The sequence below is a fragment of the Penicillium psychrosexuale genome (genome assembly GCF_028828465.1).
Source record: "Penicillium psychrosexuale strain IBT 29551 chromosome Unknown utg000003l, whole genome shotgun sequence".
Lineage (NCBI taxonomy): Eukaryota > Fungi > Ascomycota > Eurotiomycetes > Eurotiales > Aspergillaceae > Penicillium > Penicillium psychrosexuale.
In genome coordinates this window covers 1911419-1934847 of record NW_026643188.1, presented here as the reverse complement: position 1 = coordinate 1934847, position 23429 = coordinate 1911419, and the positions used below count along the sequence as shown (strand labels likewise).

The following is a 23429-nucleotide window of genomic DNA, read 5'->3' as shown; positions in this document are numbered from 1 at the left end:
TTGTTTGCTTCTTTGACTCGAGTTTGAATATATTATTACGCGTTGCACATATTTAGGTGATTGATACCCTGTCTAAATACAGTACGGAAGAGGAATAAGATCGATTGAATTGATATACTCACTCAATGAACACAACGGAACATCTTAGATTATTATTGAAAAGAACGATTACTTGGGGATCAGGCCGTGGAGTTCCTCCTTGGACAAAATCTTCAGACCAAACAACTCATTCGAGACCTTCTCAGGGTCGAAAAGACCACCGAATCCTTCAGCAAAGAGAGCCCGCCGAATCAAATTCGTAGCGAAGATTGTCCGATTAGGGGCCGGCTTAGCTAGTTCCGCAAAAGCCTCCTGTTCCAGGTCCGCAGTCTGAACAACCTTCGTCTCAAGGCTCTTTCCCGACAATTCCAGGAGCTCATTCTGCGTGACCCTAGCCTCATTGATATAGACCGTGGAGTTCTTAGTAGCTTCAAGGTTGTTGATGATTCCAACAACCCCCTTACCAATACCAGCGAGAGTCGTCGTACTAAAACGGCGATCACCGCCATCATACAGCGTCACCGGGCCAGCAAGATTGAGTATAAGACCCTTCTCAAGACCCCAGTCAAGGAAAGGACCGGTAATGAGGAACGAGTAGCTGAGGCCAGATTCCTTAGCGACCTTCTTGAGATGTTCCTGGACGGTGACCTTATCGCCGAAGACAGGCAACTTCGAGGCGAGGGGGTTTGTGGTATCGCAGCCGTATTCCGACGGGATGAACCGCTTGACGCCAGCTGCTACTGCTGCATCGATCAAGCGCAGATGGGTGGATATCGGGACTGTGCCGACATTTAGAGTGCTGACTACGGCTTCTTGTCCGGATAGAGCGGCCTTGAGGGAGTCGAGGGACTCGTAGTCCACTTGTGCGACGTGCGCGCGGGAATCGAAGGTTTTATCGCTGCCTTGTCGGGTGAGGACTGTCACGTCAAAGCCTGCGGCGAGCAGTTCCTTGAGTACGGCGGGACCGAGGTTTCCGCTGGCCTGGATCATGTTAGAGAATGGGATAGTATGAGAGTCGTTTGCTGACATACTCCGGCAAGAGCAACCTTGATGTTTGCCATGTTGATGTTTAGATATGAACGGAGTAATTATTGGGTTGAATATGATATTTAGAGCTATAAACAGAATGTAAGTGTTGGATGTCAAGAAGCTCCCAGGTGGAGGCGTTATGGCGATTTATATTCGCAATATGTATAGATATTGGGTGATCACGGAATCTTACGATACCTAATGGTAGGTATGGGTGTCAGATTGATTTCAAATCGTTGCATGGTGAGATTCGCAATCATCCATCTCAGAATACCTGAAATGGTTCAACTTGATAAATCTCGATCACAGTCTTCCCCGCGCTCGATGGTTATAGTATTTCCTCCCCCGGGTTGTGTCTTGGCTTTTATGGGGGCGCTCAGTGAGCTGCTCAGTCAAAGCAGATTCCATCTTTCGTAATTTTCAAGTCGCAACAATGATTCTCATTTATGCGTGTGTTAAGGCTGAAATTGTTGAATCGAATCCATCGCTGCAGTTAGGTCTTCCTCACCAGGACAATTGCTGTCTGACAAGGAGTGCATTGTTTTCTCAGGAGATGAGAGAGGGAACTGGGAATTACCAGGGGATGGGCCAGTCAATCACGTGACATGTTAGTCGCGCCGGGTTCGACCGAGGGGAAGGAGATTGCAAAGCCCATTGCACACTCCAACCATTTAGTTATCACCTGGGAATCAACACGTAAGAGCCTGAGGTAAGACTGAATTCGAATATTCCCGTCTTCAAGTTCAATCTTGAAAGAGTAAGTCACCCGACGGCTAACAACATCTTGATTGATTTGTCCGGTCTGATTGGAGTGATATGAAATGAAATGATACATCGGATGAATGGCGACAGGATTAGACCTCGATATCTCCGCCACCAAATGTAACATGGCCCCTCCACGGACTTGAAGTTCCACTTTGAGCGGGAAAAGCTTGGGGAAAAGCTTGCGAAGGCTTGGATTAGCTTAAGCGAAGTAGCATTTATACGGGAAAAAGCTTAGCCTGACCGTCCAGACTGCTATAACTTCGGTATACCAGTAATAGCACAATGGTTTCGACAATTCGATCAATTATAATAACCGCCCTTCCTAGTTATTTCTCTACAACACATTCAGACAACACTCGCCTGTTCCTGAGCGGGTTATGGCGACGAAACTCAACTCGCCCCTTTGGTCGAGTTCCGGACAGCGCGCGGACTCCGTCGGAGCAGCGTCTCGGATTGTACAATGCGTCCGGGGGTGGGATTGTAGATAGCCTAGCGCGGCATCCACATTACGTATAAGCGTTTTAGTGACTTATTCCTTATCCAATACAAGGGATGGATGGCACGCCACTACGAGGTGAGACCTGCATCTTTATCGTCGCAGTGTATCTGGTTCGCGCATTGGAATCCTGCTCGACGGCGCCCCGTCGGCAATACCAAGTCCAGGTGGGTGCGCTAATCTAAAGCCTGTGGCGACCTTCTCATTTAGGACAAGTGGTTGTTACGTTCGATCACACAGGCTGGGATTCGTCTCTTATCGTGCTATGAGCTGGGTTCTTTGAACCTTGGGCTCGAGCGCTAGCAGTCCAGGGGGAGGGGAGGGGAATGCCACTTCCTGCGTCCCTTTTATCGATGATATATCAGCAGACCCGACCTGGCAATTTCTTGACCTTTTGAACATCTCTCACTTCCGAGTCCTGCCTTCTGAGACATCACATCATTTGTTATTCGACATGGCGACGACGCCAACCAAAACAGATACCCTGGTTGAGCGCGTACCCTCTGCGGAGGTGAACAGCGAAAAGTTTGGGGAAAAGGGCGGGGAAAAGGACCAGGTTCCTTCTATTCATGAAGTGCCTCTTCCGATTTACGACGACGCCGAAGCTCTCTCGAAGGGGACTGTAGCTCCCCTTCAAACCGCGGAGGAGATCGTCACTCAAGTCATTCATGTTGACGATGACCCAACACTCAATCCATGGACCTTTCGCATGTTCTTCATTGGTGAGCCTTCTCATTATGTCCTCTGTGATAATCCAACATGTCGCTGACTCGAATCAGGTCTCGGATTGTCTGCATTCGGAGCGGTCCTACAGGAGATCATGTACTTCAAGCCCCAGGTTGTTTACGTCTCGGTCATGTTCTTGACTGTCCTTGCTCAAACTCTGGGTACGGCTATGTCTACCTTTATCCCACGAAGGGGTGTCATCGGCCGTTTTCTCAACCCTTTCCCCTGGAACCGGAAAGAACACACTGCAGCAGTCCTCATGTCCTCGGCGGCAGCTGTCTCGGCCTTGTCAACGGAAGCTTTGGCTGTGCAAAAGCTCTATTACGGAGGATATCCTAATGTAGCTGCGGGAATCTTCATTACGCTTTCTTCGCAGCTCATTGGGTATGGCATTGCAGGCATGATGCGCAATGTTTTGGTACACCCCACCTCAATGCTGTATCCCATCAACCTACCCATCACGACTGTCATGGAGACCTTGCACAAGCCCAAAGCGGAGACCAAGCAGAGATTCAAGGTATTCTGGATCGTATTCGCGGCAATCTTTTGCTGGGAATGGTTCCCCGAGGTACGTCTGCTCAACCACATCGATCTACCTTACAGGCTCTAATAATGTCTAGTACATCTTCCCACTTTTGTCGGCAGTTTCCATTTTCTGCTTGGCCGACCAACACAATCTGATCTTCACAAACCTGTTCGGAGGCTCCCAGGGTAATGAGGGCATGGGATTCCTGTCCGTCTGCTTTGACTGGAATTATATCGCCGGTTTCGGATCACCACTTTGGATGCCGCTTCAAACTTTGGCCAACAGTTTCATCGGTTATATCGGGGGTATCATCCTCTCCATGGCACTTTACTACGGAAACATTTGGAGAGCCAAGGATTTCCCTTTCATGGCTCAGCTTCTCTACGATCAGAGCTCAAACACGACCACTGCTGTCCCATACAACGAGACTGCAATTATGAACGCAGACTTCACCGTGAACAGCACCCTGGTGGATCAGGCTGGAGCACCTTACCTTACCGCCACGTACGTGAACTATCTCATCACATCCAACGCTGGGCTCACGGCCACTATTGTTCACATGTTGCTCTGGAATTACGCCGAAGTCAGCCTTGGATGGGCTTGGATGACATGGAGCAACTTGAAGAAGATTTTGGATCCTTCCTTTTATAAGTTTTGGCAGCACACTGGTGTCCGAACCGAGGAAGAGAAGGAACAAATTCGTCGGGACCCTTTGATTGATCCGCATTATAAGCTGATGCTTGACTACGATGAAGTCCCCAGCAGTTGGTATTTCTTAGTGTTTGTTGCCAGCTGGGTCACTGGTCTGATATGCTTATACGTGATGAAGTCCACCCTTCCGTGGTGGGGCTTTATTGTCGCGACCATCTTCCTCGTCACCTTTATGGTCTTCTTCGGGGCGCAGTATGCCATCACGGGCTTCGGATACAACTTGCAGCCGATTTTCCAAATGATTGCTGGTTACATGATGCCCGGACGTCCTTTAGGTATACACTCCACTACTTTGAATGCTTTTGAGATCATTCCACTGACAACTCTCCAGCTAATATGTACTTCACCACATACACCTACAATGGTCTCTCACAAGGGTGGCTGCTTCTCCGTGATCTGAAACTCGCCCAACAGAACAAACTGTCACCGAAAGCTACGTTCGTCACACAAGTCATCGGCTGTGTCATGGGCGCCCTTCTCAACTATGTGATGATGATAACGTAAGTCCCATCCCTTACCTACCCCGGTATAAGATTCCCATCCAGTCTAACTCCTCTCCAGCATTGTCCAAAACCAAGCAACCATCCTCGAAACCGCCGAAGGAACAAACATCTGGTCCGGCGCCCAAATCCAGCAGTTCAACACTCTCGCCATCGCATGGTCCATCGCACCCAAGATGTTCTCCATCGGCGCGCGCTACGAATGGGTCACAGCAGCTTTCCTAGTCGGCTTCATCGCCCCATTACCCTTCTACATCATGCACCGTCTCTTCCCGCACCAGCGAATCTGGTCGTACCTCAACTCGGCCATTATCCTGTGGTATCTTGGAGAACTCTTCGTTGGTCTGAATGCTTCTCTCACAAGCTACTACATCCTCGGCGCGTTCGGTCAGTTCTATCTGCGCCGTTACCGCCCGCAATGGTTTGTGAAGTGGAATTACCTTCTGTCTGCTGCGCTGGACGGTGGCACGCAAGTGATGGTGTTCTTGGCTACGTTTGCGGTTTTCGGTGGTTCTGGGAACTCGGTTGCTTTCCCGACGTGGGCGGGTAATCGTGCGAATAATTTTGATTATTGCGCGTATAATGCTCAGGGCTGAAAGAGGCTGTTCTTGGGCCTTTATATCGTGTTTCTATGTTTTTACTCATATTCTGGCATACATAGCTATATGTTCTTTCAGACAAGACTAGAATACCACGAACTAGTTGTATTGTTAAAGACGACACGGGTCTTGAATTATAATCTCACCAGCGAATCCATTAACAGAGAATGCCTAAAACCAGGGATATTATTCCCACCGAATACACCCGAGGGTCTCCCTCTGGCATCTCCTCAAAACGGCCTCATAAGCCATTCGTCTGGTATAATTTCGTTCGCCGTGGCTCTCACTTCCGGGTCCCAGGTCAAGATTTTCCGTATAAACCGCAAAAACTGATCTTTCTCCTCCCCCGGTGGGATTGTTGTAACAAAGTCCTCGAGTGAGGTTTTTGGTATTGGTGGTTCGGAGATCCAATTCCCTGTAATTGCTTTGAGTGAGAATAGGCGTTGACCCGGGGGGAAGGGGGGAGACTGACCCTGTGCATCAAAGTAGGTTGAGAAAAGGGGGCTGTTCTGGATAATATTCAAGGGAGGGGGGCCAAGATATCCGATATATTGTGCTAAAGCCAATGGAAGTACATACTGGCCATGGACACGGTCAACCGGATCGAAGAGGTTTTTTCCCTCCAAAAGTTCAAGGGTCTGTATCGATGAAATCTAGTTAATAGTTTGCTTCTTACTTATAGCCGACGATTTTGTGCTCAACTCAACTCACCATAACGCCAATTGACCATATATCAACTGCATATCCCCATGGTAGATGCAAGAGCACTTCGGGAGCACGGTAGAGATCAGACATCCACCAGTCTTGATTCACGCATCCTTCGACCAGTCGCATTTGACCATAGTCTGTAAGAATAGGGTGGCCGGACACTGCTAGCATGGTAGGTCTAGATTTGTAGACAACTATCGGCATAGCCCCATTAATGGTGGAGGTTATCGGCAAACTTGGATCCTGGGATTCCTGGTCTTCAATATCTTGCAGGATAGTGTCGTCATCAATTTCCATTAAGACATTCTGGGGTGAAATATCTATTTCTCGTAAGTAGATAATTAAGACATATATAAGTGGACTTACCAGTATGGACAACGCCGCATGTTGCATGTAGCCAGTTCACAGAGAAGAATAGGCGGTGTATCAAGGATTTCACTAAAGCCTTAGGGATCATTGCATTAGGAAATGCCTCCTGTAATGTACGGACACTGTTGCCTTGAGGCTTGTATGAAATGCAATAATGACGACCAGCGAAACTTTCTGTTTCAAACATATCACGCGCAAGTCTTGTAAAGTCAAGCCCAGGATGATCCTTATCAGCAAACTGATTCAAACGCTGGAGCATGTCGATTTCGTTGAGAACGGGAGAGGACTCGGCATTATTGTTGTCAATCCGCACAGAAACCTTCAGCGAAGTATATTCATTCGCCCTATAGGTCAAGTCAGCAACCGGGGCTGATATCAAAACAATTCTAGTGGGATAAGACCTTTCATCCCGCGCAAGCCAAACAGTCGAGTAGGCACCATAGCCAAGCTTCGCGATTATCCGATATCGATCATTAAAGACCTGGCCAATTTTGACAGGGTAATAATATTTTTTATGATAAGATGGGAGGGTCTGCTCTTCGATTGCTTGACTGTGTGCTGCCACAGTGTGAGTCAGTCGATGGACGAGGGGAGGTAGTTGAAAATAACGTGGTCGGACAGTGAAAGAGAGCGGGGACGATGGGGTTTTGAGGCGCATTCGTAGACCAGCCATCTTTTACCTGCTCCGCTTCTTTGAGATAGCGTGACAGTCTTTGCTCATCACGGCTGAGGTTGCTGGGGTGGGTCAGTGAGAGCCTGGAGGATTTGTTGGCCTGGATTTGTCTTCAGATGTAAGTGATGTTAATTAAATTTTATGGAAGTACCGAATTCTAGTCACCGGGGCTTCGTAGCGTATGGTATGAGTGCAGAAATGGGAGATACTGTAAAAGGTGTTGTGAATTGTCATACCCCCTTATCCGGCAAAGGGAAGGAGTTTTAGCGCGATCCTAGCGAGTTGTAATAACGCGTTCTTATTGGCTTGTATGGGCGACGGATCGGACCACTACGACAAAACTAATTTTTGGCTCACCGCTCTAATCACCGCCTATATGATTATGGTCTTGGGCCTGTATATAATATTGCAACCTCTTTATATTTACCTCTAGTATACGTCTATCAATTAACCTTAAACCTTTTAAAGAGTAGATTACCTCTCTCTATAATAGCAGTACCATATTTAAGAGAGGAGAGTGTACTATATAAAGAATACGTATACTTTGGAAAATATCAATTTGCGTAAGGAGGAGAAGATAGTGGTATACGGGGAGGTCATATGACCTAGAATAATCTACTAGGTATAAAATAGTCTTAGTATTCATAAAATTACTTAGTCATCGATACTATAAGGTTCTAACTAGTTATTCCTCTGTCTTAATACCCTATACCAGAATTCACCGCCTTTTAGAATTCTACTAGTTCTTCCGATTTAAAACTCCTAGTCGGCAGTATATTTAATAGGAAGGCGGTCCAGGAAGACATTTTCCTCCCGAAACACTTACTTGCTTACTCTATACTTACTTACTCAGGTATACTTACTTATCAGCTTCTAATAGTCGTAATTAGTTTGAAATTTATAACTCTTTTAGAGAGGGGCATTTTAATTAATTAGACCTTCGAATTTGAACTTAATGCGACCGTTGGAAAGTGAGTAATTAGAGAAAATATAAATTGCTGTATACTCATTACAGCTGTGGAACAGCGTATGGCTAGCTGACTAATTTTCTGCTCGGCAGAAAATTAGTTTTGTCGTAGTGGTCCGATCCGTCGCCCATAGGCTTGGAAGAGTAGCCTACTACTGCTTATATTCACATATGACGAAATTCGTGCAGCGTAATTTACCACTAGACCATAACAAAAACCAAGGTTCTTGTTTAGGGCCTGGAGGGGCCATATCCCATTCTTGACAACATAGACTGTAGGTTGAAAGGTAGATTGAAAAGTAGGTAGCTAAGACGTAGCTAAGACGTAGATTGACTAGTAGGTAGTCTCCTTGACTGGATAGCCAATGAACCAATTCTCAGCTCCATCTTGCATCTTTCCAATTAGAGCCTGTTTGATCAGCAGAAATTGCATGCTTGGAGTCCACAATCCCGGCATTCGAGAATGAAACCAGGCATCCAGTCACCACATGCCTCACATTCCGCGGAGATGTTGAGCTTTTTCCATACCCCATTATGATAGCAGTCATGCTGCTCCATTAAGAATTCAGCAGCTTCCTCAACATGCTGAGGTGCAGGAGGAACAGGCTGGTTCCGAGCAGCAATCACTTCGGCTCGCTCTTGAAGCATGGCCTCGTCCCAGTGGGGACATTCGCACTTTTTCCATGGTGTTGAGCATACATAACAGAATTCGTGTTGGCAACGGCATCTATATGAGTGCATTAGCATAGGTAGGCATACTGTCAAGGAGATCATGTCGATGGAGTAAATCCATACGTAATATGGTTGCAGCCGCTACGAAGCTCGACAAGATGACTACAATTCAAGCATCTTTGTCATCCATTTTCTCTTGCGAGCTCAAGGACCTCTGCGCGGTCATCAACACATTCTCCCCGATGATTGATCTTCTTGCAGAGAGTACATGTTTGTCGGTTGCACAATCTGCAAGTTGCAAGCGTACCACGGACATTTGTTGGCAAAATGTATCGAGAGCAAGCCGGGTCCGAGCAATAAGTTCGCTGTTGATCTCCATGTTCGATCGTCTTTTCTTCAAATCTCCCCCACAGTCCATCATCGATGAAGCCACGCGCAGCTTCCAATGGCAAAGGAGAACGGCAGCAACGAGGAGGAAACAAGCTTTCATCAGCCAGGGAGTTTTGGAGAAGGCGGATGGCACACCCTTGGCAGTAAACATGTGAGCAGCCATTCCGAATCGTGTCGGGCTCAGGATAACTTTCCGAACAAGCAGTGCACTCCCGCAAGATACCCACTTCCTGACGTTGTGTGGATATTTCTGTGGCCGCTCGAACGTCCTATTGGATCCTCATTTGCTGTCGAAGCCCTGATCGCCATTGCAAAAGAGCAAGAGTCACATCATTAATCGTTCGCCATTCAATGACCTCAAAGCCTCTTCGACTTCTTGCTCTGCAGTTTGCAAAACAAGATCCGCTGTCTCAGGGTCCGTGGGATCCATAGTGAAGCAAGTAAGGGAACAAGATTTAGAAGCCAGACATAGATTTAATTTGAAGGGGTTGAGTGAAGAAGGTAGAGAGCTTGGGAAGATGGGAAAGAAGGTGCTCGACAGTAAAAAGTGGCACGTGGACACGTGAGAAGAACGAAGGAACAGCCAGAAAGGAAAGACAATGCGAACACTCATATACTTGAAAGAAGAAATATAATAGAAATGGTTTCGAGAGACCTCGAAAAATAATGAGATGTACATAATTAACAACATATTGTAGTTCCGTCTCAATTCTAACAACTAGGAACAGTATCTAATATTGCCTGTGAAACCATTGAGAACAAGACAGACTACTGTGAGCAAACAAAGTTCATGTTGGCATTGTTATCTTGCTTGATGCAATTCCCTGGACCTGGTCACAAACATTGAAATGCAAGTGGATAATGTTCTTAGGTAGAGATGGCTTTCGTATCATTATAATCTCCTAGGAGGCATCCTAGTTTAATATTCAAGTGTTTGTTTAATTGCGTCGTAGATTCCTACAAAGAAGACCATGGGTTAGTGATGAGGTAGAACGAGATAAAGGGCATTGAGTACTCACTTGTAACATCGGGCAGAATGAATTGCTCATAACTCAGCCCAGTATGTGTGCTCCAGCCAGCAACTCGCTTGACTGGGGCTTCAAGACGTAAGAATGCACTCTCCTGTATCGTCGAGGCAACCTCTGCACCCACACCGTAGTTGATCATACTCTCATGCACGACAATAGCTCGACCAGTCTTTTTGACACTGTTGATAACAGTTTGTCTATCCCAGGGATATATAGTTCGCAGATCAATAAGTTCCACATTGACACCCGGCATGGCCTTTTCAATGGCGGAGATAGCAGAAGAGCACAGGTAAAGAGGCTGTCCATATGAGATGACGGTCAAGTCCTTGCCAGGCTTGATGACCTCAGCCTTACTGAGCGGGATGGTGTAGTATTCATTCGGGACATATTCCACAGCAGCACGGTAGAGGATCTTGGGCTCCAGGAAGATCACTGGATCATTGTGCTCGAAGATAGAAGAGAGAAGGAGTCCCTTTGCTTGAGCAGGGGAGCGTGGCATGACTACTCGCAAACCGGGAATATGTGCGAAGAGCGACTCTGGGGATTGAGTGTGGTACCTATTCGATCAGTTAATGAGCATACCGACTTGCTTGGCACTCCACATAACGTACAGAGCACCGTGTCCAACCGCGCCACACGGCATGCGGATGACGAGACCCCCAACATTAATGCCTGTCCCACCCTCTCGATACCGAAACTTGGCCGCCTCATTCACAATCTGATCGAACGCTGGAAACACGTAGTCGGCGAATTGGATCTCAGCTATAGGCTTCATCCCTTCCGCTGCCGCCCCAATTGCAAAACCCGCAATGCCTTGTTCTGTCAAGGGGGTGTTGAAGACTCGATCCGACCCGAATTCTGTTTGGAGATCCATCGAGCATCGGAAAACACCCCCAAACCCAACATCCTCGCCAAACACGATAGTTCGATCGGATTTGGACAGTGCGGTCCGCAATGCTGAGTTGATCGCTTGGTAGAGATTGAGTCGTTTACTCGTGGCAGCCGCCGGGTACTCTGATGTATTTGACAAGGAGGCTGAGGTGTGGTGTAAAATCGGAGTGGTTTTGTAGTCAATAGGTAGGTTTAGCTTCGCTGCCGGAGTAGGAGCTCCAGAATAGAACCGGCGAGGAGCTAGAGCGAAAGACCGCAAAGGAGTTCGTAAAGAAGCCATCTTTGGCTAGGGTTGTGGAATATGAACAGAATGTAAATACATTAGATTTTTTTTTTGTAGGGATGATTGCCTTTAAATTGCTCCTTGTTCATTGTCCGGGGCATTGCGCGGGGAAACCGCCGCGGATAGCCGAAATGATGCAAACAGGGCAAACCAGTCACACGAGTCAAACCGGACCTATGACGAAGTCAACATGCAACATAGTAGCCCTGATAAAGGACAGTATCATGCATATATGAATATCGAATGTAGAACATAGAATATAGAATGATGGAGCTATACGCTGGTTATGCGCTGTCTCCCAATGGATCGGACTCAGTATATTCTGCAATGGTATCTTTATAAGGAAACATACATCTTTGCTCGTTTTCTCCATTGGAAACAGAATGAATCCTAGCCGTGACTATTCATAATGAGTTTCATAGCTTATATCTCTTTTTGAAACCCATCACTTATAAGCCTGTTCTAGCCCTGGAGGAGTTATCTCGGATTTGAGTTGAACGAAGATTGGAGGGGCAACGATCTATCTTATCAGGGTTATCATCTCGGACCCGTGACTTCCCCGGCCCGCATCAAAATTGACATTTTTTCCAATGACTCAACCTTCCTTTGTTTTATACTCCACGTCTTAAGTCTTCTTGAATCTGATTCAATTCCTCACAATGGCACAGGGAAAGGTATGAACTATTGCTTTCGCTCGCTTATCAGTTCCCCATGTCCCCATTCTATCTTACACCGCCACCCGATCCACACTTTCTGACAGTTCGACACAGGTTTGCCTCGCCTACTCCGGCGGTCTCGATACCAGCTGCATCTGTATGAACATCGGTCAACCCATTAACCAATTGAGGATACTAATACCGAATTTCAGTGAAGTACCTCATCGAAGAGGGCTATGAGGTCGTCTGTTTCAGTAAGTCGATTCAATGCCATGTCAATCAAGATCAACTACTAATATGAACATAGTGGCCGATGTCGGCCAGGAAGGTAAATTCAATTCCGTCGACCTATCATCCAACACCGGTCTAATAACCCATTCCAGAGGACTTCGAGGCTGCCCGCGAGAAGGCCCTGAAGATTGGTGCCCTCAAGTGCGAGATTGCTGATATCCGCCGCGAGTTCATCGAGGAGCTTTGCTTCCCAGCCATTGCTTGCAACGCCGTCTACGAGAACGTCTACCTCCTCGGTACCTCCCTGGCTCGTCCCGTTATTGCCCGTGCCCAGATTGAGGTCGCCCAGGTACGCTTTACTTCGCTGCCAGCAGAAAGATGTCATACTGACCCAAACCTAGCGCGAGGGCTGCTTCGCTGTCTCCCACGGCTGCACTGGCAAGGGTAACGATCAGGTTCGCTTCGAACTTGCCTTCTACGCCCTCCAGCCTAACATCAAGGTCATTGCCCCGTGGCGCGACCCCGTCTTCTACGAGCGCTTCAAGGGCCGCCAGGATCTGCTCGACTACGCCGAGGAGAAGGGCATTCCCGTCACCTCCACTAAGTCTAAGCCCTGGTCTATGGATGAGAACCTTGCGCACTGCTCTTACGAGGCCGGTATTCTGGAGGATCCCGATACCACTCCTCCCGCCGATATGTGGAAGCTGACCCAAGACCCCCTGACCGCCCCCGATCAGCCCGAGGACTTCACTGTCTACTTCGAGAAGGGTGTCCCCGTCAAGCTCGAGTACACTGAGGGTGGCAAGAAGAAGGTTGCTACCGACTCCGTCGAGCTCTTCCTCACCGCTAACGCCATTGCCCGCCGCAACGGTGTTGGTCGTATTGATATCGTCGAGAACCGTTTCATCGGTATCAAGTCCCGCGGCTGCTACGAGACCCCCGGTCTTACCTGCCTGCGCTCTGCCCACCTGTGAGTATTGTATTGCGAAATTTTAATGGCTTAACTAACTTGCGTCCAGTGACCTTGAGGGTCTTGTCATGGACCGTGAGGTCCGTGCTCTGCGCGATACTTTCGTCACCTACAACTACTCTAAGGTGAGCACGAGCTTTCCATGATTATATTATCTCATCTAACATATTCAGCTCCTGTACAACGGCATGTACTTCTCCCCCGAGCGCGAGTTCCTCGAGGTCTCCATCACCGCTTCCCAGAAGTCCGTCAACGGCCAGGTCCGCTGCCGTGCCTACAAGGGCACCGTTTCCATTCTCGGTCGCTCCTCCGAGACAGAGAAGCTCTACGACATGAGCGAGTCCTCCATGGATGAGATTGGTGACTTCTCCCCCGCCGAGACCACTGGCTTCATCAACGTGTCTGCCATTCGTCTCAAGAAGTACGGTCAGATGAAGGCCGCCGCTGGCGAGAGGTTGTAAATTGTTCAATTTTGAACGATTGGAATGCCAAATGTTGACCGTCCCTGGCTTCCTCGGGCCAACATGTCAAGTCTACCTGTCCAATGTTCCACCGATGTCTGATGGATGGTCTTGGGCTTGAATGACTGTATAATGAACTAGAAAATATTAACACTTAGGGAATTGGTAGCAAAAATGCAATGTCTTGGATGAATTGAACGAGCTCACTCATGCGTCTAATGAAGTGAATATTTACATCTCTAAGTATATCTACTTTAATTCGAGTCCCTTTATGGTTACCACAACCGAATATGAGCAGGTGATGTATCCTGTCGACAGAATCTACAGATTCGCATTGAGCCTGGTCTGTCCTCGATCTTCTGTCCGCAAGTTAGCACATGACATGACCACCAGGAAATCACGGAACATACCATTCCAAGTATCCAACGCCGCCTTCTCTGCATCCCAACCCCAAAGAAACTCTTGTGTCCTACGATCCGACCACTTATCGGGGTTACTTCCGCTACCCGAAGCCTTGAACAGCGCGTCTCGAGCCATTTGCTCAGGCCCATCTGGCAAATGTAACGTAATTCGATTCTTCGATCCAGACTGCTGCACTGTCTCGGCACGCGTTTTCCGGGACCTTTCATAAGCACTCAATGCATGCGGAATCTCCTCGCGTGATGAAATAGCCGACAAGATTACACCGAGCGCGGCCGCATCTTCCACAGCCTGGGCAGCACCTTGGGCAACATACGGGCTAAGGCAAGATTAGTCTTGAAAGCAACAGCCAAATCTCAGGAGCACATACAGCATGGGATGACACGCATCACCGATCAGAGCGACAGATCCCCGGATCCATGTTCTCAGAGGACGGTACAGACACAACTTCCACTCCAAAACTTCATTATCATCGACCAGATCAATAAGTTTCCGCACTGTGTTATCCCACCCATAATAGCTGCCCTCCAGTCTATCTGTTCCAAAGATTGCGCTATTTCAAGAAAAAGGCGAAATCTCACAAAACAAACATACAATTATCAGATCCCGAGCTGCTCTAGAGCCTGCACTGATCCACATCTCACCCTCTTATCTACTCCGTACCCCTGACATCATTCCCTTATAGCATCTGGGTCCTTGGCCAAGCGAGGGTACTTTGCGGCTTTCTGTGGGGGCCAACGGGTTCCTCCGGGCCCCCCAGCATCGCATAAATGTCGAATATTTACGGGTTCAAAGCAGAGCCTACGGAGTATACTGCATTTGATACATTCTCTTACCCCCACCAACCTCAATCACAAATGGGAAATGGGAAAAATGGTCATACATACTATGTAATAATCTCCGGCTTTATGGCGTGCACCTCCGATCCCTGTTCGTTGCCAACTTATTCGGGAACGGAGCCCCGGGGTTAGACAGGGGTCAGCACGGAATTAGCCAATGGGGGATATTCTATGCTGAAACCTCCGGCTGTTTAGAAACCGTTCATCTGCCGGCTACGTCAGATCATCCTCCCGCGGGAGGAGCCTTTCGAGACTGGGTTTCACTTCGATCCCTGCGAGGGCTGTTTTGGCGTAGCATGATGCATCTTGGTGGGCTTCATGGCAGATATATAGATTGGGCGTTGCCGTTGGATATTATGACTGGGGTTGGATGAGCTGATTACACGCTATATCTCTTCAAATGTACATGTTCCCTGTATGGGTGTCTATTTCCAGAGCTCTAAACATGCATATCATAGCGTGCTGTGCCCCTGAGCTTGGGCGCAGGTCACCAAGGGGTTTACGCTGTCGATTATCGGCTTTCTTTGAGAACAACTGACACCTTGTTGCCGGGCATGACTATTCAGAATGATATCAAAGAGTTACCTAGCCTTAGCATTGTTAAAGGTTCCTCGGCACTATGGTACGAACTAGTGTATACAACATATATTTTATGACAGTCAGCTGGATCGAATTCTACCATTCTCTGTCTCAATTACGCGAGCTTTGAGCTGCGAGTCATGATCTAAATTAATCGGAGTGGGTGTCATTGGGGTCATTGCTAACACGGGACAAGGGTCCATCTATGTATCTCGTAAAGAATGAGATCTCCCTATCACCTGTGAGCAGAGCTAGATGCCGACTATTAATTTACCCTGGACCATGGGGACTACTATATATATCAGCGTCCTCTGCATCTACTTACGTATATATTCTTACTTCCGTTGGAAAATATACAGGGTATTTTACCTAAACCATAACAAAAACCAAGGTTCCTGTTTAAGGCCTAGGGGGGCCATATTCCTAGTTTGACAACTTCACATTTAGAGGCCCGGCACTCGTGTAGTCAGTTAGACGAACTTGTCTACCACTTAATTGGCAATTGACGGATGGGATGGTTGTAAGTATATCCGAGGTAGACATCAATAGTGAAGAACACGTAGCAGAATATGTATGATAGAAAATCTTTTTTTTTCTTAAGATATGTAGTTCATCTAAATGTTTCTTTGGTGTTTGTATAATACAGCAGATGCCGCCAATGAACACCAAAATATGCTTGCGTGAAGGGGCTGCATAGCTGAAAGTAGTTGGAGGGAGAAGAGGAAGAGGAGGAAGAAGAAGAAGAAGAAGAAGAAGAAGAAGGAGAGGAATAGAAGGAAAATGAAGAGAAGAGGATGAAGATGAAGAAAAGGAAAATGAAGATGAAAAAGGTGAAGATGAAGAAGGAAAATAGAAAGCGAGCGACGACCATATCCAAAAAGAAATATTTATGGGAGGAAGTGACGCATATGTCATGGGTCGTCGTAAGAGTTGAGTGGATCAAAGGCACTGAATGGGCCATGTGAAGTGCATGTGCGCCCATAAATAACATCGGAAGAGTGTGGACAGGTGGATATACATGTTATGATTCTGTCGAATGGCGAGGATTGGGTGCTAAGAGGAAGATGTGAACATAAGGCGTAGCCGGCTAGGAGCTTTCTTTTTCTCCTTCTCCCTTTTCTCGGTTTCGGTGACATAGGTCCCGTGTTTAGATGAGGTACGACTGGGGACATTCGATGGCGCCTTGGACTTGGAGGAGCTTCGCCCGAAGATCCCACTCGGTTCCTCCAAAGGAGCTTTTGACCTTCGATCACGTCGATCCGGAGCGCGGGTGGTGCGTGAACGACGGGAGCGACGGGATGAAGCGACCGAGGCATCTTCATCAAATTTGAAACGAGGATCCCGTGTCGCCCGAGCAGTCGTCACATCGATGCCCGACATGGCCGCTGCGACGGGTGTGATGAACTCGCCTTCGACAGATGTTCCAGCGCTGTAGACTTGCTGGTCAGCGACACCGCGTCTCCACGTCTCAACAGAACTGATTTCAGCTGTGTTGAACTCCATCATTTCTTCCATTTCTGCTTCCGTTTTGCCGGACTCTCCCATAGCGCCAGCTGCGATTCTTTGGATAATCTTGTATCCTCCGAACATGACCACCGTTACGCCCAGACCGACTCCGGCGGCGATGAGGAATTGAGGACTGGAAAGAAGAGCGAAGACGACTGGCGCGGCTGACTTGAGCGAGGCTAATGCGGTGGGGGCCATCATGCGGGCCAGATTGCTGATCTCCGCTAGAGTCAAGGCGACGGCGGCCATGGCTTTTGGGTTCTGCTGGAGATGGGCCATGGTCGCGGCAGCACCATGATGCAAACAGTGTGCTTCTTCAAGAATCCACTGTGCACGGTTGACAAGAACATCAAGCTGTTGTTGGTCGTTTTTGGGCTCTGGGGGGTTGTATCGAGATAAGGCTGCATGAGAGGCGTCTCCATATGCAAGATCCATGTCGATATGCGCATCCGATTTTGACCGACCCGTTGGACGAGGGGCACCTCGGACCGACACATCGTGAGAGGTGTGACGGCGGGCCATTGCTGCCGATGGCCCGTAATGGGAGCTTCGACCGTGGCCGCTGTGATGCTTTGACCGAGTCCCATGGTTTCGTTCAGAAGGGGCTACCGAATCATCGATCTGATAGTTGGCGAGTCCTTCGAGTGCTTGTTGCTCTGCAATTTTTGCATTGCGTTCTGATTGGAAGGCGGACTTGCGCTCGCGATAGGCGTTTTTGGCATGGGTGAAAACACCGAATAATTGCTTACTCTAATCCTTGTCAGAGTGGTCTGGTTTCCGCCGGATATTGAACTTACCGTGCTCACAACCTTGCCGGTCTTGTCAATCACAGCGATCGTTTGACCAAAAGGCGCCATAGCAGAGAGTATGTCGTTGCGACGACCTTACCGAAAATCAGTCATCCGATGGTCGAGATCGACGGTCGATAAGGAAGCGGTGAAGGGGACACAGACTGTTTCAAAAGGAATTGTCCGGGGTATAGATCAGTATCGAAGAGCTAAGCAGGGTATAGGATAATAAGCAAGGTACAGCCCTGGAGAGCTCTCGGTTAATAAAGCAGTTGGGTTGGTAACCTCAGGCTTTGATCAGTACAAAAGGACCGATCGGAGTAACAACGAGGGTCTAAGGCCTCGGAGAAGTGATGCGGGACACGGAGGCTGGGGGGTCAAACGCATCCACGTTGGGCAGAGCAACAAACAGGACCAGATTACAGAGCTATAGGGAAGAATAATTGGATGAGACTTGAGGAGACCGACACGTATCAGAGACTAGCCAAGTCGATGAGCTCACAACACACGCACTCGAACGCTGTTGGGCGCCAAAGTCGATCTTTGCGGTATAGCTGCATGTGCGGGGATCCGGAAGAGAATTTTCAGGGAAAGGGAGATCACATTGTTATATTTAGATTCCGGCGAAGGGGCAAAGGAAAAAGGAATAATCCAGACTCTTTTGACGTAGGTACATGGGGGTGTAGTGTAGTCGTCGGCATGGGCTGTTGATCAGCTGGTGAGATAGCGCCAGAAGAGGAAGACGTGCAAAGAGCGGTGACATGTGACCTCTGATTGGCTGGGTGGGGTCACCGCCACTGTGGCTGGTGCCGGACAACGTCAGCTCTTCGTGTGGCGGTGCTGAGAGGCTTTAACATGTGAGATGACCCCGGAGACTCTCCTTTTTTTCCTCCAGGGATATAGAGTGTGTCTCTACGGAGTATAGAGTACCTATGGGCAGTTATGGGAGGTATATTCCCTCAATGACCATATCAAGACCAATAATGGCGCCATTGCTGTTGTATCACTTTCATTCCGAGTCATTGTCCGGGGTTCTTCTGGTTCTGGTAAGATGACCCTAGACACATTCATCATAGATGGACACCTGCAGCCAATGTTTCTAGTCCAGAGCTGAAGGAGAAAGCCATCAGGGGTTGGAGCGTTGCGCCCAGTAAGTCTCGGGCAGGATCTCAGCTGGGAGTACATGTAGGTATCTCTCTCTCCCTTATCAATAAAGCTTTCAAGATTCCATTGGAGTGCAGATCAACATCGGTGTGCACTTCATTGTCTTTTTCATGGACTATTTTCATTGATACTGCAAACCCACTCGGTCTAAATCTATCTCGAATCCATCCTGAATCTTGAACCGCATACTTTGTTGTACATACACTATCATGATCGGCCGTCGCCCCAGTATCCCCTTAGCACGGCTATTGTGGGAACCAAGGTGCGTCTCATAGTTCTGACTTCCTAGAATATTCAAACCCAAGCAATGGACATGCGACCGTGGCATAGAGCTCAAGCGAATGGATTCGACAACTGATGTCTTTTCTCTATAGAAGGACTTGTTGTCGGAATCAAAGGGATGCTAGGGATGGTGAGTCAAATACTTTATCGATGGTGCAATATCTTCTTGCTATTATTTCCTTTTTTTTGTCGTACCGCCTTGATGATTCATATTCCTTTTATATTTCTTTGTATTCCTGCATTCCCCCAAAAATACTGAAGCTCTTCAACCTCGAAAACCAAAAAGAAAGCAGAATGGAGTGAAGGGAGATTTCCAGTGTTCTGTTTGGTTCATTTGCAGCGGAGAGAAAACGAGAACACCAACATCACTTCACTTCACTCTCCACAAAGACCATCACAGACCATTGGACCATTGCAGACCATTGCAATTCAAGCATATTGGACTGATCATGGACTTAGTCGAATCAGAAAGCACGTCCGAGGAGGATCAGAAAACCTGGGAGTCTGATTCTCATACTCATGCCGATGCCAGTGCCCTGCCAAATAGTGACTGCGGCATCGGTCACCGCGTGCTCGCCAGTCGCTCCGTTCTCGCTCTGGCTCTTGATGAACATTGTGTTTTTGCTGGTTTGCAAGGAGGAGATATTGTCGTTAGTTTCGATTCTTTTCTGTCTATATTCTGCTACGCCAAGGCTTGAGCCTAACCGTTTCATTAGGCGTGGTCCCTGGAAACCTTTGATCTCGTGGTATCCGTCCACGCACACAAAGAGAGTGTGCTAGGCCTTTATCTCTCCGAAGATGGAAATTTACTATTTTCAAGTGGGGGCGATTCCGTGATCAATGTGAGTCATGCAATTGAAGAATCTCGGGGCCGGGATTAATGACGTGGATAGGTGTGGTCCACGCGAACATTTGAGCGTCTCTACTCGATTTATTCACACCACGATGTGGGCGATATATTTTCAGTAGTTTATTCATCCGATAACCAAACTATTTACTGTGGTGCACAGAATACCAGTATCCAGGTACTTGACCCGTGTCTGTATCCTTTTTAGCGACATTCTAACCCAGACAGTGGTGTGATCTTTCCGAGGAAGGGTTAACATTGAACCAAGCATCGTCCGCCCATCCATCCAAGCGGACGCATCGCTTCTTTGATTCCAGAGGACCGGATGGTACTCGAGCTCCCGGATCATCGGATGGTGCCGTCTCCGACGGTGGTCATGTGTTGAGCTTCAAGCGGGACCATCATAAGCTATTCGCGCATCATGGCTACGTCTACTCTATGCTTCTAGTCAAAGGCCTGGTTGAATCCGCTCCTTCCGAGGAGGTTCTTTTGACTGGTGCGGGCGATGGTGTGGTGAAGTTGTGGCGCCTGGGTCAGGCTCCTGGCGCGGCTCCATCCCAAATCGCCAAGCTACAGAATGGAGACCCTGTGTTGAGTGTTGCTGTCGAGGGATCGCTACTCTACTGTGGTTTGGCGGGCGGCGCCCTTAACATTTGGAATTTGGACTCTCAGCAGCTCGTTAAGCGGATCACGAGACATACTGGTGATCTGTGGGCTGTGCACGTGATCCAGGGTATCGCTATTTGTGGTGACTCTAGTGGAACGGTCAAGGTATGTACTGGTTTATTTTTGTCGCCTTCGAATGTACTTCCGCTGACCGCCGCTAGAAATTCAACTCTCGGTTCGAAGAGGTCGGTGGCTGGGTCGCTCACGAGGGCACCATGCTCGCCTCGGCTGTTGGACGGTTCAAGGATCGCCAGCTCTACGCTACTGGTGGAAATGACAACTCAGTAGGAATCTGGGATTTGACTGAGTTCTTTTCGACCCAGGAAGAGCTGCCTCCGATCAGCAACGGTACGTCCCATACAGTCTATTCGCGTCGAACGCTCGCTAAATTTTACCCAGACGAAATGGTCAACAGCCTTGCAAAGTTTGTCTCTTTCAAGACTATCTCAGCAAGTCCCAAATTCGCTGGCGAATGCAACCAGGGTGCTGCTTTCCTTCGGCGGCACTGCAACTACCTCGGTGCGAAGACCAAGCTCCTGCCTACCGGCCAGGACACAAATCCCATTGTTTATGCCAGATTCAACGCTACCTCGCCTGAAAAGGTGGATAAGACTATCCTCTTCTATGGCCACTATGACGTTGTGGGTGCGGAGACGAACCGACCCAAGTGGAGGACAGATCCGTATCAGCTGACTTCCATCAACGGATTCCTGTACGGCCGTGGTGTCTCTGATAACAAGGGACCCATTCTGGCATCACTGTATGCCGCAGCTGATCTCGCCCGGACGAAGACCTTGCGATGCAACGTCATTTTCCTCATTGAGGGCGAGGAAGAATCCGGATCCCAAGGTTTCCACGAAACAGTTCGCGAGCACAAGGCTCAGATAGGATCTGTAGACTGGGTTCTCCTAGCGAACAGTTACTGGCTTGATGACTACAATCCGTGCTTGACTTATGGGCTGCGCGGAGTCGTGCACGCCAATTTGGTTGTGACTAGCGACCACCCTGATCTTCACAGTGGTATCGACGGCAGTACATTGCTGGATGAACCAGTCAAAGATATTACCATGCTTCTGTCCACGATCGTCGGACGCAAAGGCAAAATTAATCTGCCCGGCTTCCACGATGCTGTCAGGCCACTCACGGACGCCGAGCAGAAGAGGTTCGAGGCTATCTCCGATGTATTACTTGTGCAGCACCCAGAGATCCCCGACAGTCAGGCGCTGATCAAGTCACTGACGCATCGCTGGCGTGAACCCGCCTTGACCGTCCACTCGGTAGAAGTCCCTGGAAGCAAGAGCGCAACAACCATCGCGCGCCGAGCCAAAGCAACTCTATCGATCCGTATCGTACCTGATCAGCACGCCGACGAAGTCGCAGCCGACCTCACCGCCTATGCACAAGAGCAATTCGCACTGCTCGACTCACAAAACGACCTCACAGTCGAAATCACTGGCAAATCCGACGCTTGGCTCGGAGACCCAGATAACGAAATCTTCGCCACGCTGTCAGAGGCGATCACCGCAGCGTGGACCCCGGTCCAAGAGGACCCGAAACTCCAATACCTACCCATCGCACAGTCTCCAAACATTCTCCCAGCGAGCAAGCCCAAACCCAGCGCGGGCCCAATCCCTGAACTCCGCCGGAAAGACTCCGACGACAGTCTGGCCTCACATGTTGAGCGGGTAATCACATCGACAACGACCTCATCAGCAGGCAAGGAAGCCGCACGCAAACGGTCCTCGCAAACGGCCTCCACAGTGCCAACGTCCTCCACTCTCACACAAGCCACATCAACGTCGGGTGAAGAGTCAGTTGCATTGCCAATCCGGCCCAAGTCTGATCCGATTGCCAGAACACCGCCCGTTGCGCCTGGCGCAGCCAAAGTGAAACCGATGTTCATCCGTGAGGGCGGGTCGATTCCAACCATCCGGTTCTTGGAAAAGGAGTTTTCGGCGCCGGCAGCTAACTTGCCTTGTGGGCAAGCGAGTGACAACGCCCACTTGGATAACGAGCGCATGCGGGTGGAGAATTTGTATAAGAGCAGGGAGATTTTCCGGTATGTGTTTGCTAATTTGGTGGATAAGTCTTGAGAGCCAATGGTGTCTAATCTCTCTTTTTTGGGGTCTCATTTTGTAAAATAACTGTCTAAAATTACATTTGATATGTATCTATTCCGGGGTTGTGGCATTCTTTGGGCATTCATTACATCTGGAGTCCTCCAGACCGATAGTCTGTAGACTCATGACCAGTCCGTATTCCACACTCCGTTTGACGCCATAAAGCCAAAAGACAACGCCTCGGGGCTTTTGTACGTAGTAGACGACCACGGCGACGCCGGGACTTTTGCCTTTCCACTTCCCAATTCTACCATGTACAGGTATCTCGTATAAGCCCCTCTCCAACGGGAAAGTTAACGCTGTCTGGATATTGGGCTGAGTTTGATGTATCCATGTCACTAGCCAGCAAGAAACTCGGCCCTAAGCCAAATAGGGGATTCCATGCATGAACGTCTAATACTCAAGATCTAAGAAGAGTCTCGGATAGGTCAATCCGTTCGATCGTGGCGCGGGGATGTGTACTAGTGCGTGGTTATTATGTGGAGATCCAAGATGACTTTCTTTGTTTGCTGGCATATGGAGACTGAG

General features: G+C 48.6%; 10 protein-coding genes across 10 annotated transcripts; 3 read left to right on the top strand and 7 right to left on the bottom strand.

Moving 5' to 3' along the window:
- Positions 1 to 168: 168 nt before the first annotated feature.
- Positions 169 to 1100, bottom strand: N7518_004662 (aromatic alcohol reductase; the record flags this gene model as incomplete). The annotated part of the gene is made up of 2 exons (XM_057185589.1): positions 169 to 1020; positions 1071 to 1100. The coding sequence occupies 2 exons, from the start codon at positions 1098 to 1100 to the stop codon at positions 169 to 171; spliced, it is 882 nt and encodes a 293-aa protein (XP_057042359.1).
- Positions 1101 to 2783: 1683 nt separating this feature from the next.
- On the top strand, positions 2784 to 5388 carry N7518_004661 (OPT family oligopeptide transporter; the record flags this gene model as incomplete). Its single annotated transcript, XM_057185588.1, has 5 exons — positions 2784 to 3051; positions 3109 to 3623; positions 3676 to 4567; positions 4624 to 4792; positions 4854 to 5388. 5 exons carry the CDS (start codon positions 2784 to 2786, stop codon positions 5386 to 5388), a joined length of 2379 nt encoding a protein of 792 aa, XP_057042358.1.
- Positions 5389 to 5621: 233 nt separating this feature from the next.
- Positions 5622 to 7141, bottom strand: N7518_004660 (protein kinase; the record flags this gene model as incomplete). The annotated part of the gene is made up of 3 exons (XM_057185587.1): positions 5622 to 6029; positions 6103 to 6419; positions 6466 to 7141. 3 exons carry the CDS (start codon positions 7139 to 7141, stop codon positions 5622 to 5624), a joined length of 1401 nt encoding a protein of 466 aa, XP_057042357.1.
- Positions 7142 to 8525: 1384 nt separating this feature from the next.
- On the bottom strand, positions 8526 to 8882 carry N7518_004659 (uncharacterized protein; the record flags this gene model as incomplete). Its single annotated transcript, XM_057185586.1, has 2 exons — positions 8526 to 8783; positions 8868 to 8882. The coding sequence occupies 2 exons, from the start codon at positions 8880 to 8882 to the stop codon at positions 8526 to 8528; spliced, it is 273 nt and encodes a 90-aa protein (XP_057042356.1).
- A 67-nt stretch (positions 8883 to 8949) lies between these two features.
- Positions 8950 to 9600, bottom strand: N7518_004658 (uncharacterized protein; the record flags this gene model as incomplete). Its single annotated transcript, XM_057185585.1, has 2 exons — positions 8950 to 9439; positions 9500 to 9600. 2 exons carry the CDS (start codon positions 9598 to 9600, stop codon positions 8950 to 8952), a joined length of 591 nt encoding a protein of 196 aa, XP_057042355.1.
- A 527-nt stretch (positions 9601 to 10127) lies between these two features.
- On the bottom strand, positions 10128 to 11369 carry N7518_004657 (uncharacterized protein; the record flags this gene model as incomplete). Its single annotated transcript, XM_057185584.1, has 2 exons — positions 10128 to 10755; positions 10810 to 11369. The coding sequence occupies 2 exons, from the start codon at positions 11367 to 11369 to the stop codon at positions 10128 to 10130; spliced, it is 1188 nt and encodes a 395-aa protein (XP_057042354.1).
- A 662-nt stretch (positions 11370 to 12031) lies between these two features.
- On the top strand, positions 12032 to 13690 carry N7518_004656 (argininosuccinate synthase; the record flags this gene model as incomplete). The annotated part of the gene is made up of 8 exons (XM_057185583.1): positions 12032 to 12046; positions 12143 to 12185; positions 12241 to 12282; positions 12336 to 12356; positions 12412 to 12608; positions 12661 to 13229; positions 13279 to 13354; positions 13403 to 13690. The coding sequence occupies 8 exons, from the start codon at positions 12032 to 12034 to the stop codon at positions 13688 to 13690; spliced, it is 1251 nt and encodes a 416-aa protein (XP_057042353.1).
- A 321-nt stretch (positions 13691 to 14011) lies between these two features.
- Positions 14012 to 14749, bottom strand: N7518_004655 (putative salicylate hydroxylase; the record flags this gene model as incomplete). The annotated part of the gene is made up of 3 exons (XM_057185582.1): positions 14012 to 14429; positions 14481 to 14646; positions 14701 to 14749. The coding sequence occupies 3 exons, from the start codon at positions 14747 to 14749 to the stop codon at positions 14012 to 14014; spliced, it is 633 nt and encodes a 210-aa protein (XP_057042352.1).
- Positions 14750 to 16581: 1832 nt separating this feature from the next.
- Positions 16582 to 17891, bottom strand: N7518_004654 (uncharacterized protein; the record flags this gene model as incomplete). The annotated part of the gene is made up of 2 exons (XM_057185581.1): positions 16582 to 17784; positions 17832 to 17891. 2 exons carry the CDS (start codon positions 17889 to 17891, stop codon positions 16582 to 16584), a joined length of 1263 nt encoding a protein of 420 aa, XP_057042351.1.
- Positions 17892 to 19717: 1826 nt separating this feature from the next.
- N7518_004653 (glutamine amidotransferase subunit DUG2) lies at positions 19718 to 22874 on the top strand (the record flags this gene model as incomplete). Its single annotated transcript, XM_057185580.1, has 6 exons — positions 19718 to 19918; positions 19985 to 20110; positions 20162 to 20293; positions 20344 to 20886; positions 20943 to 21129; positions 21181 to 22874. The coding sequence occupies 6 exons, from the start codon at positions 19718 to 19720 to the stop codon at positions 22872 to 22874; spliced, it is 2883 nt and encodes a 960-aa protein (XP_057042350.1).
- Between the last annotated feature and the right edge of the window lie 555 nt (positions 22875 to 23429).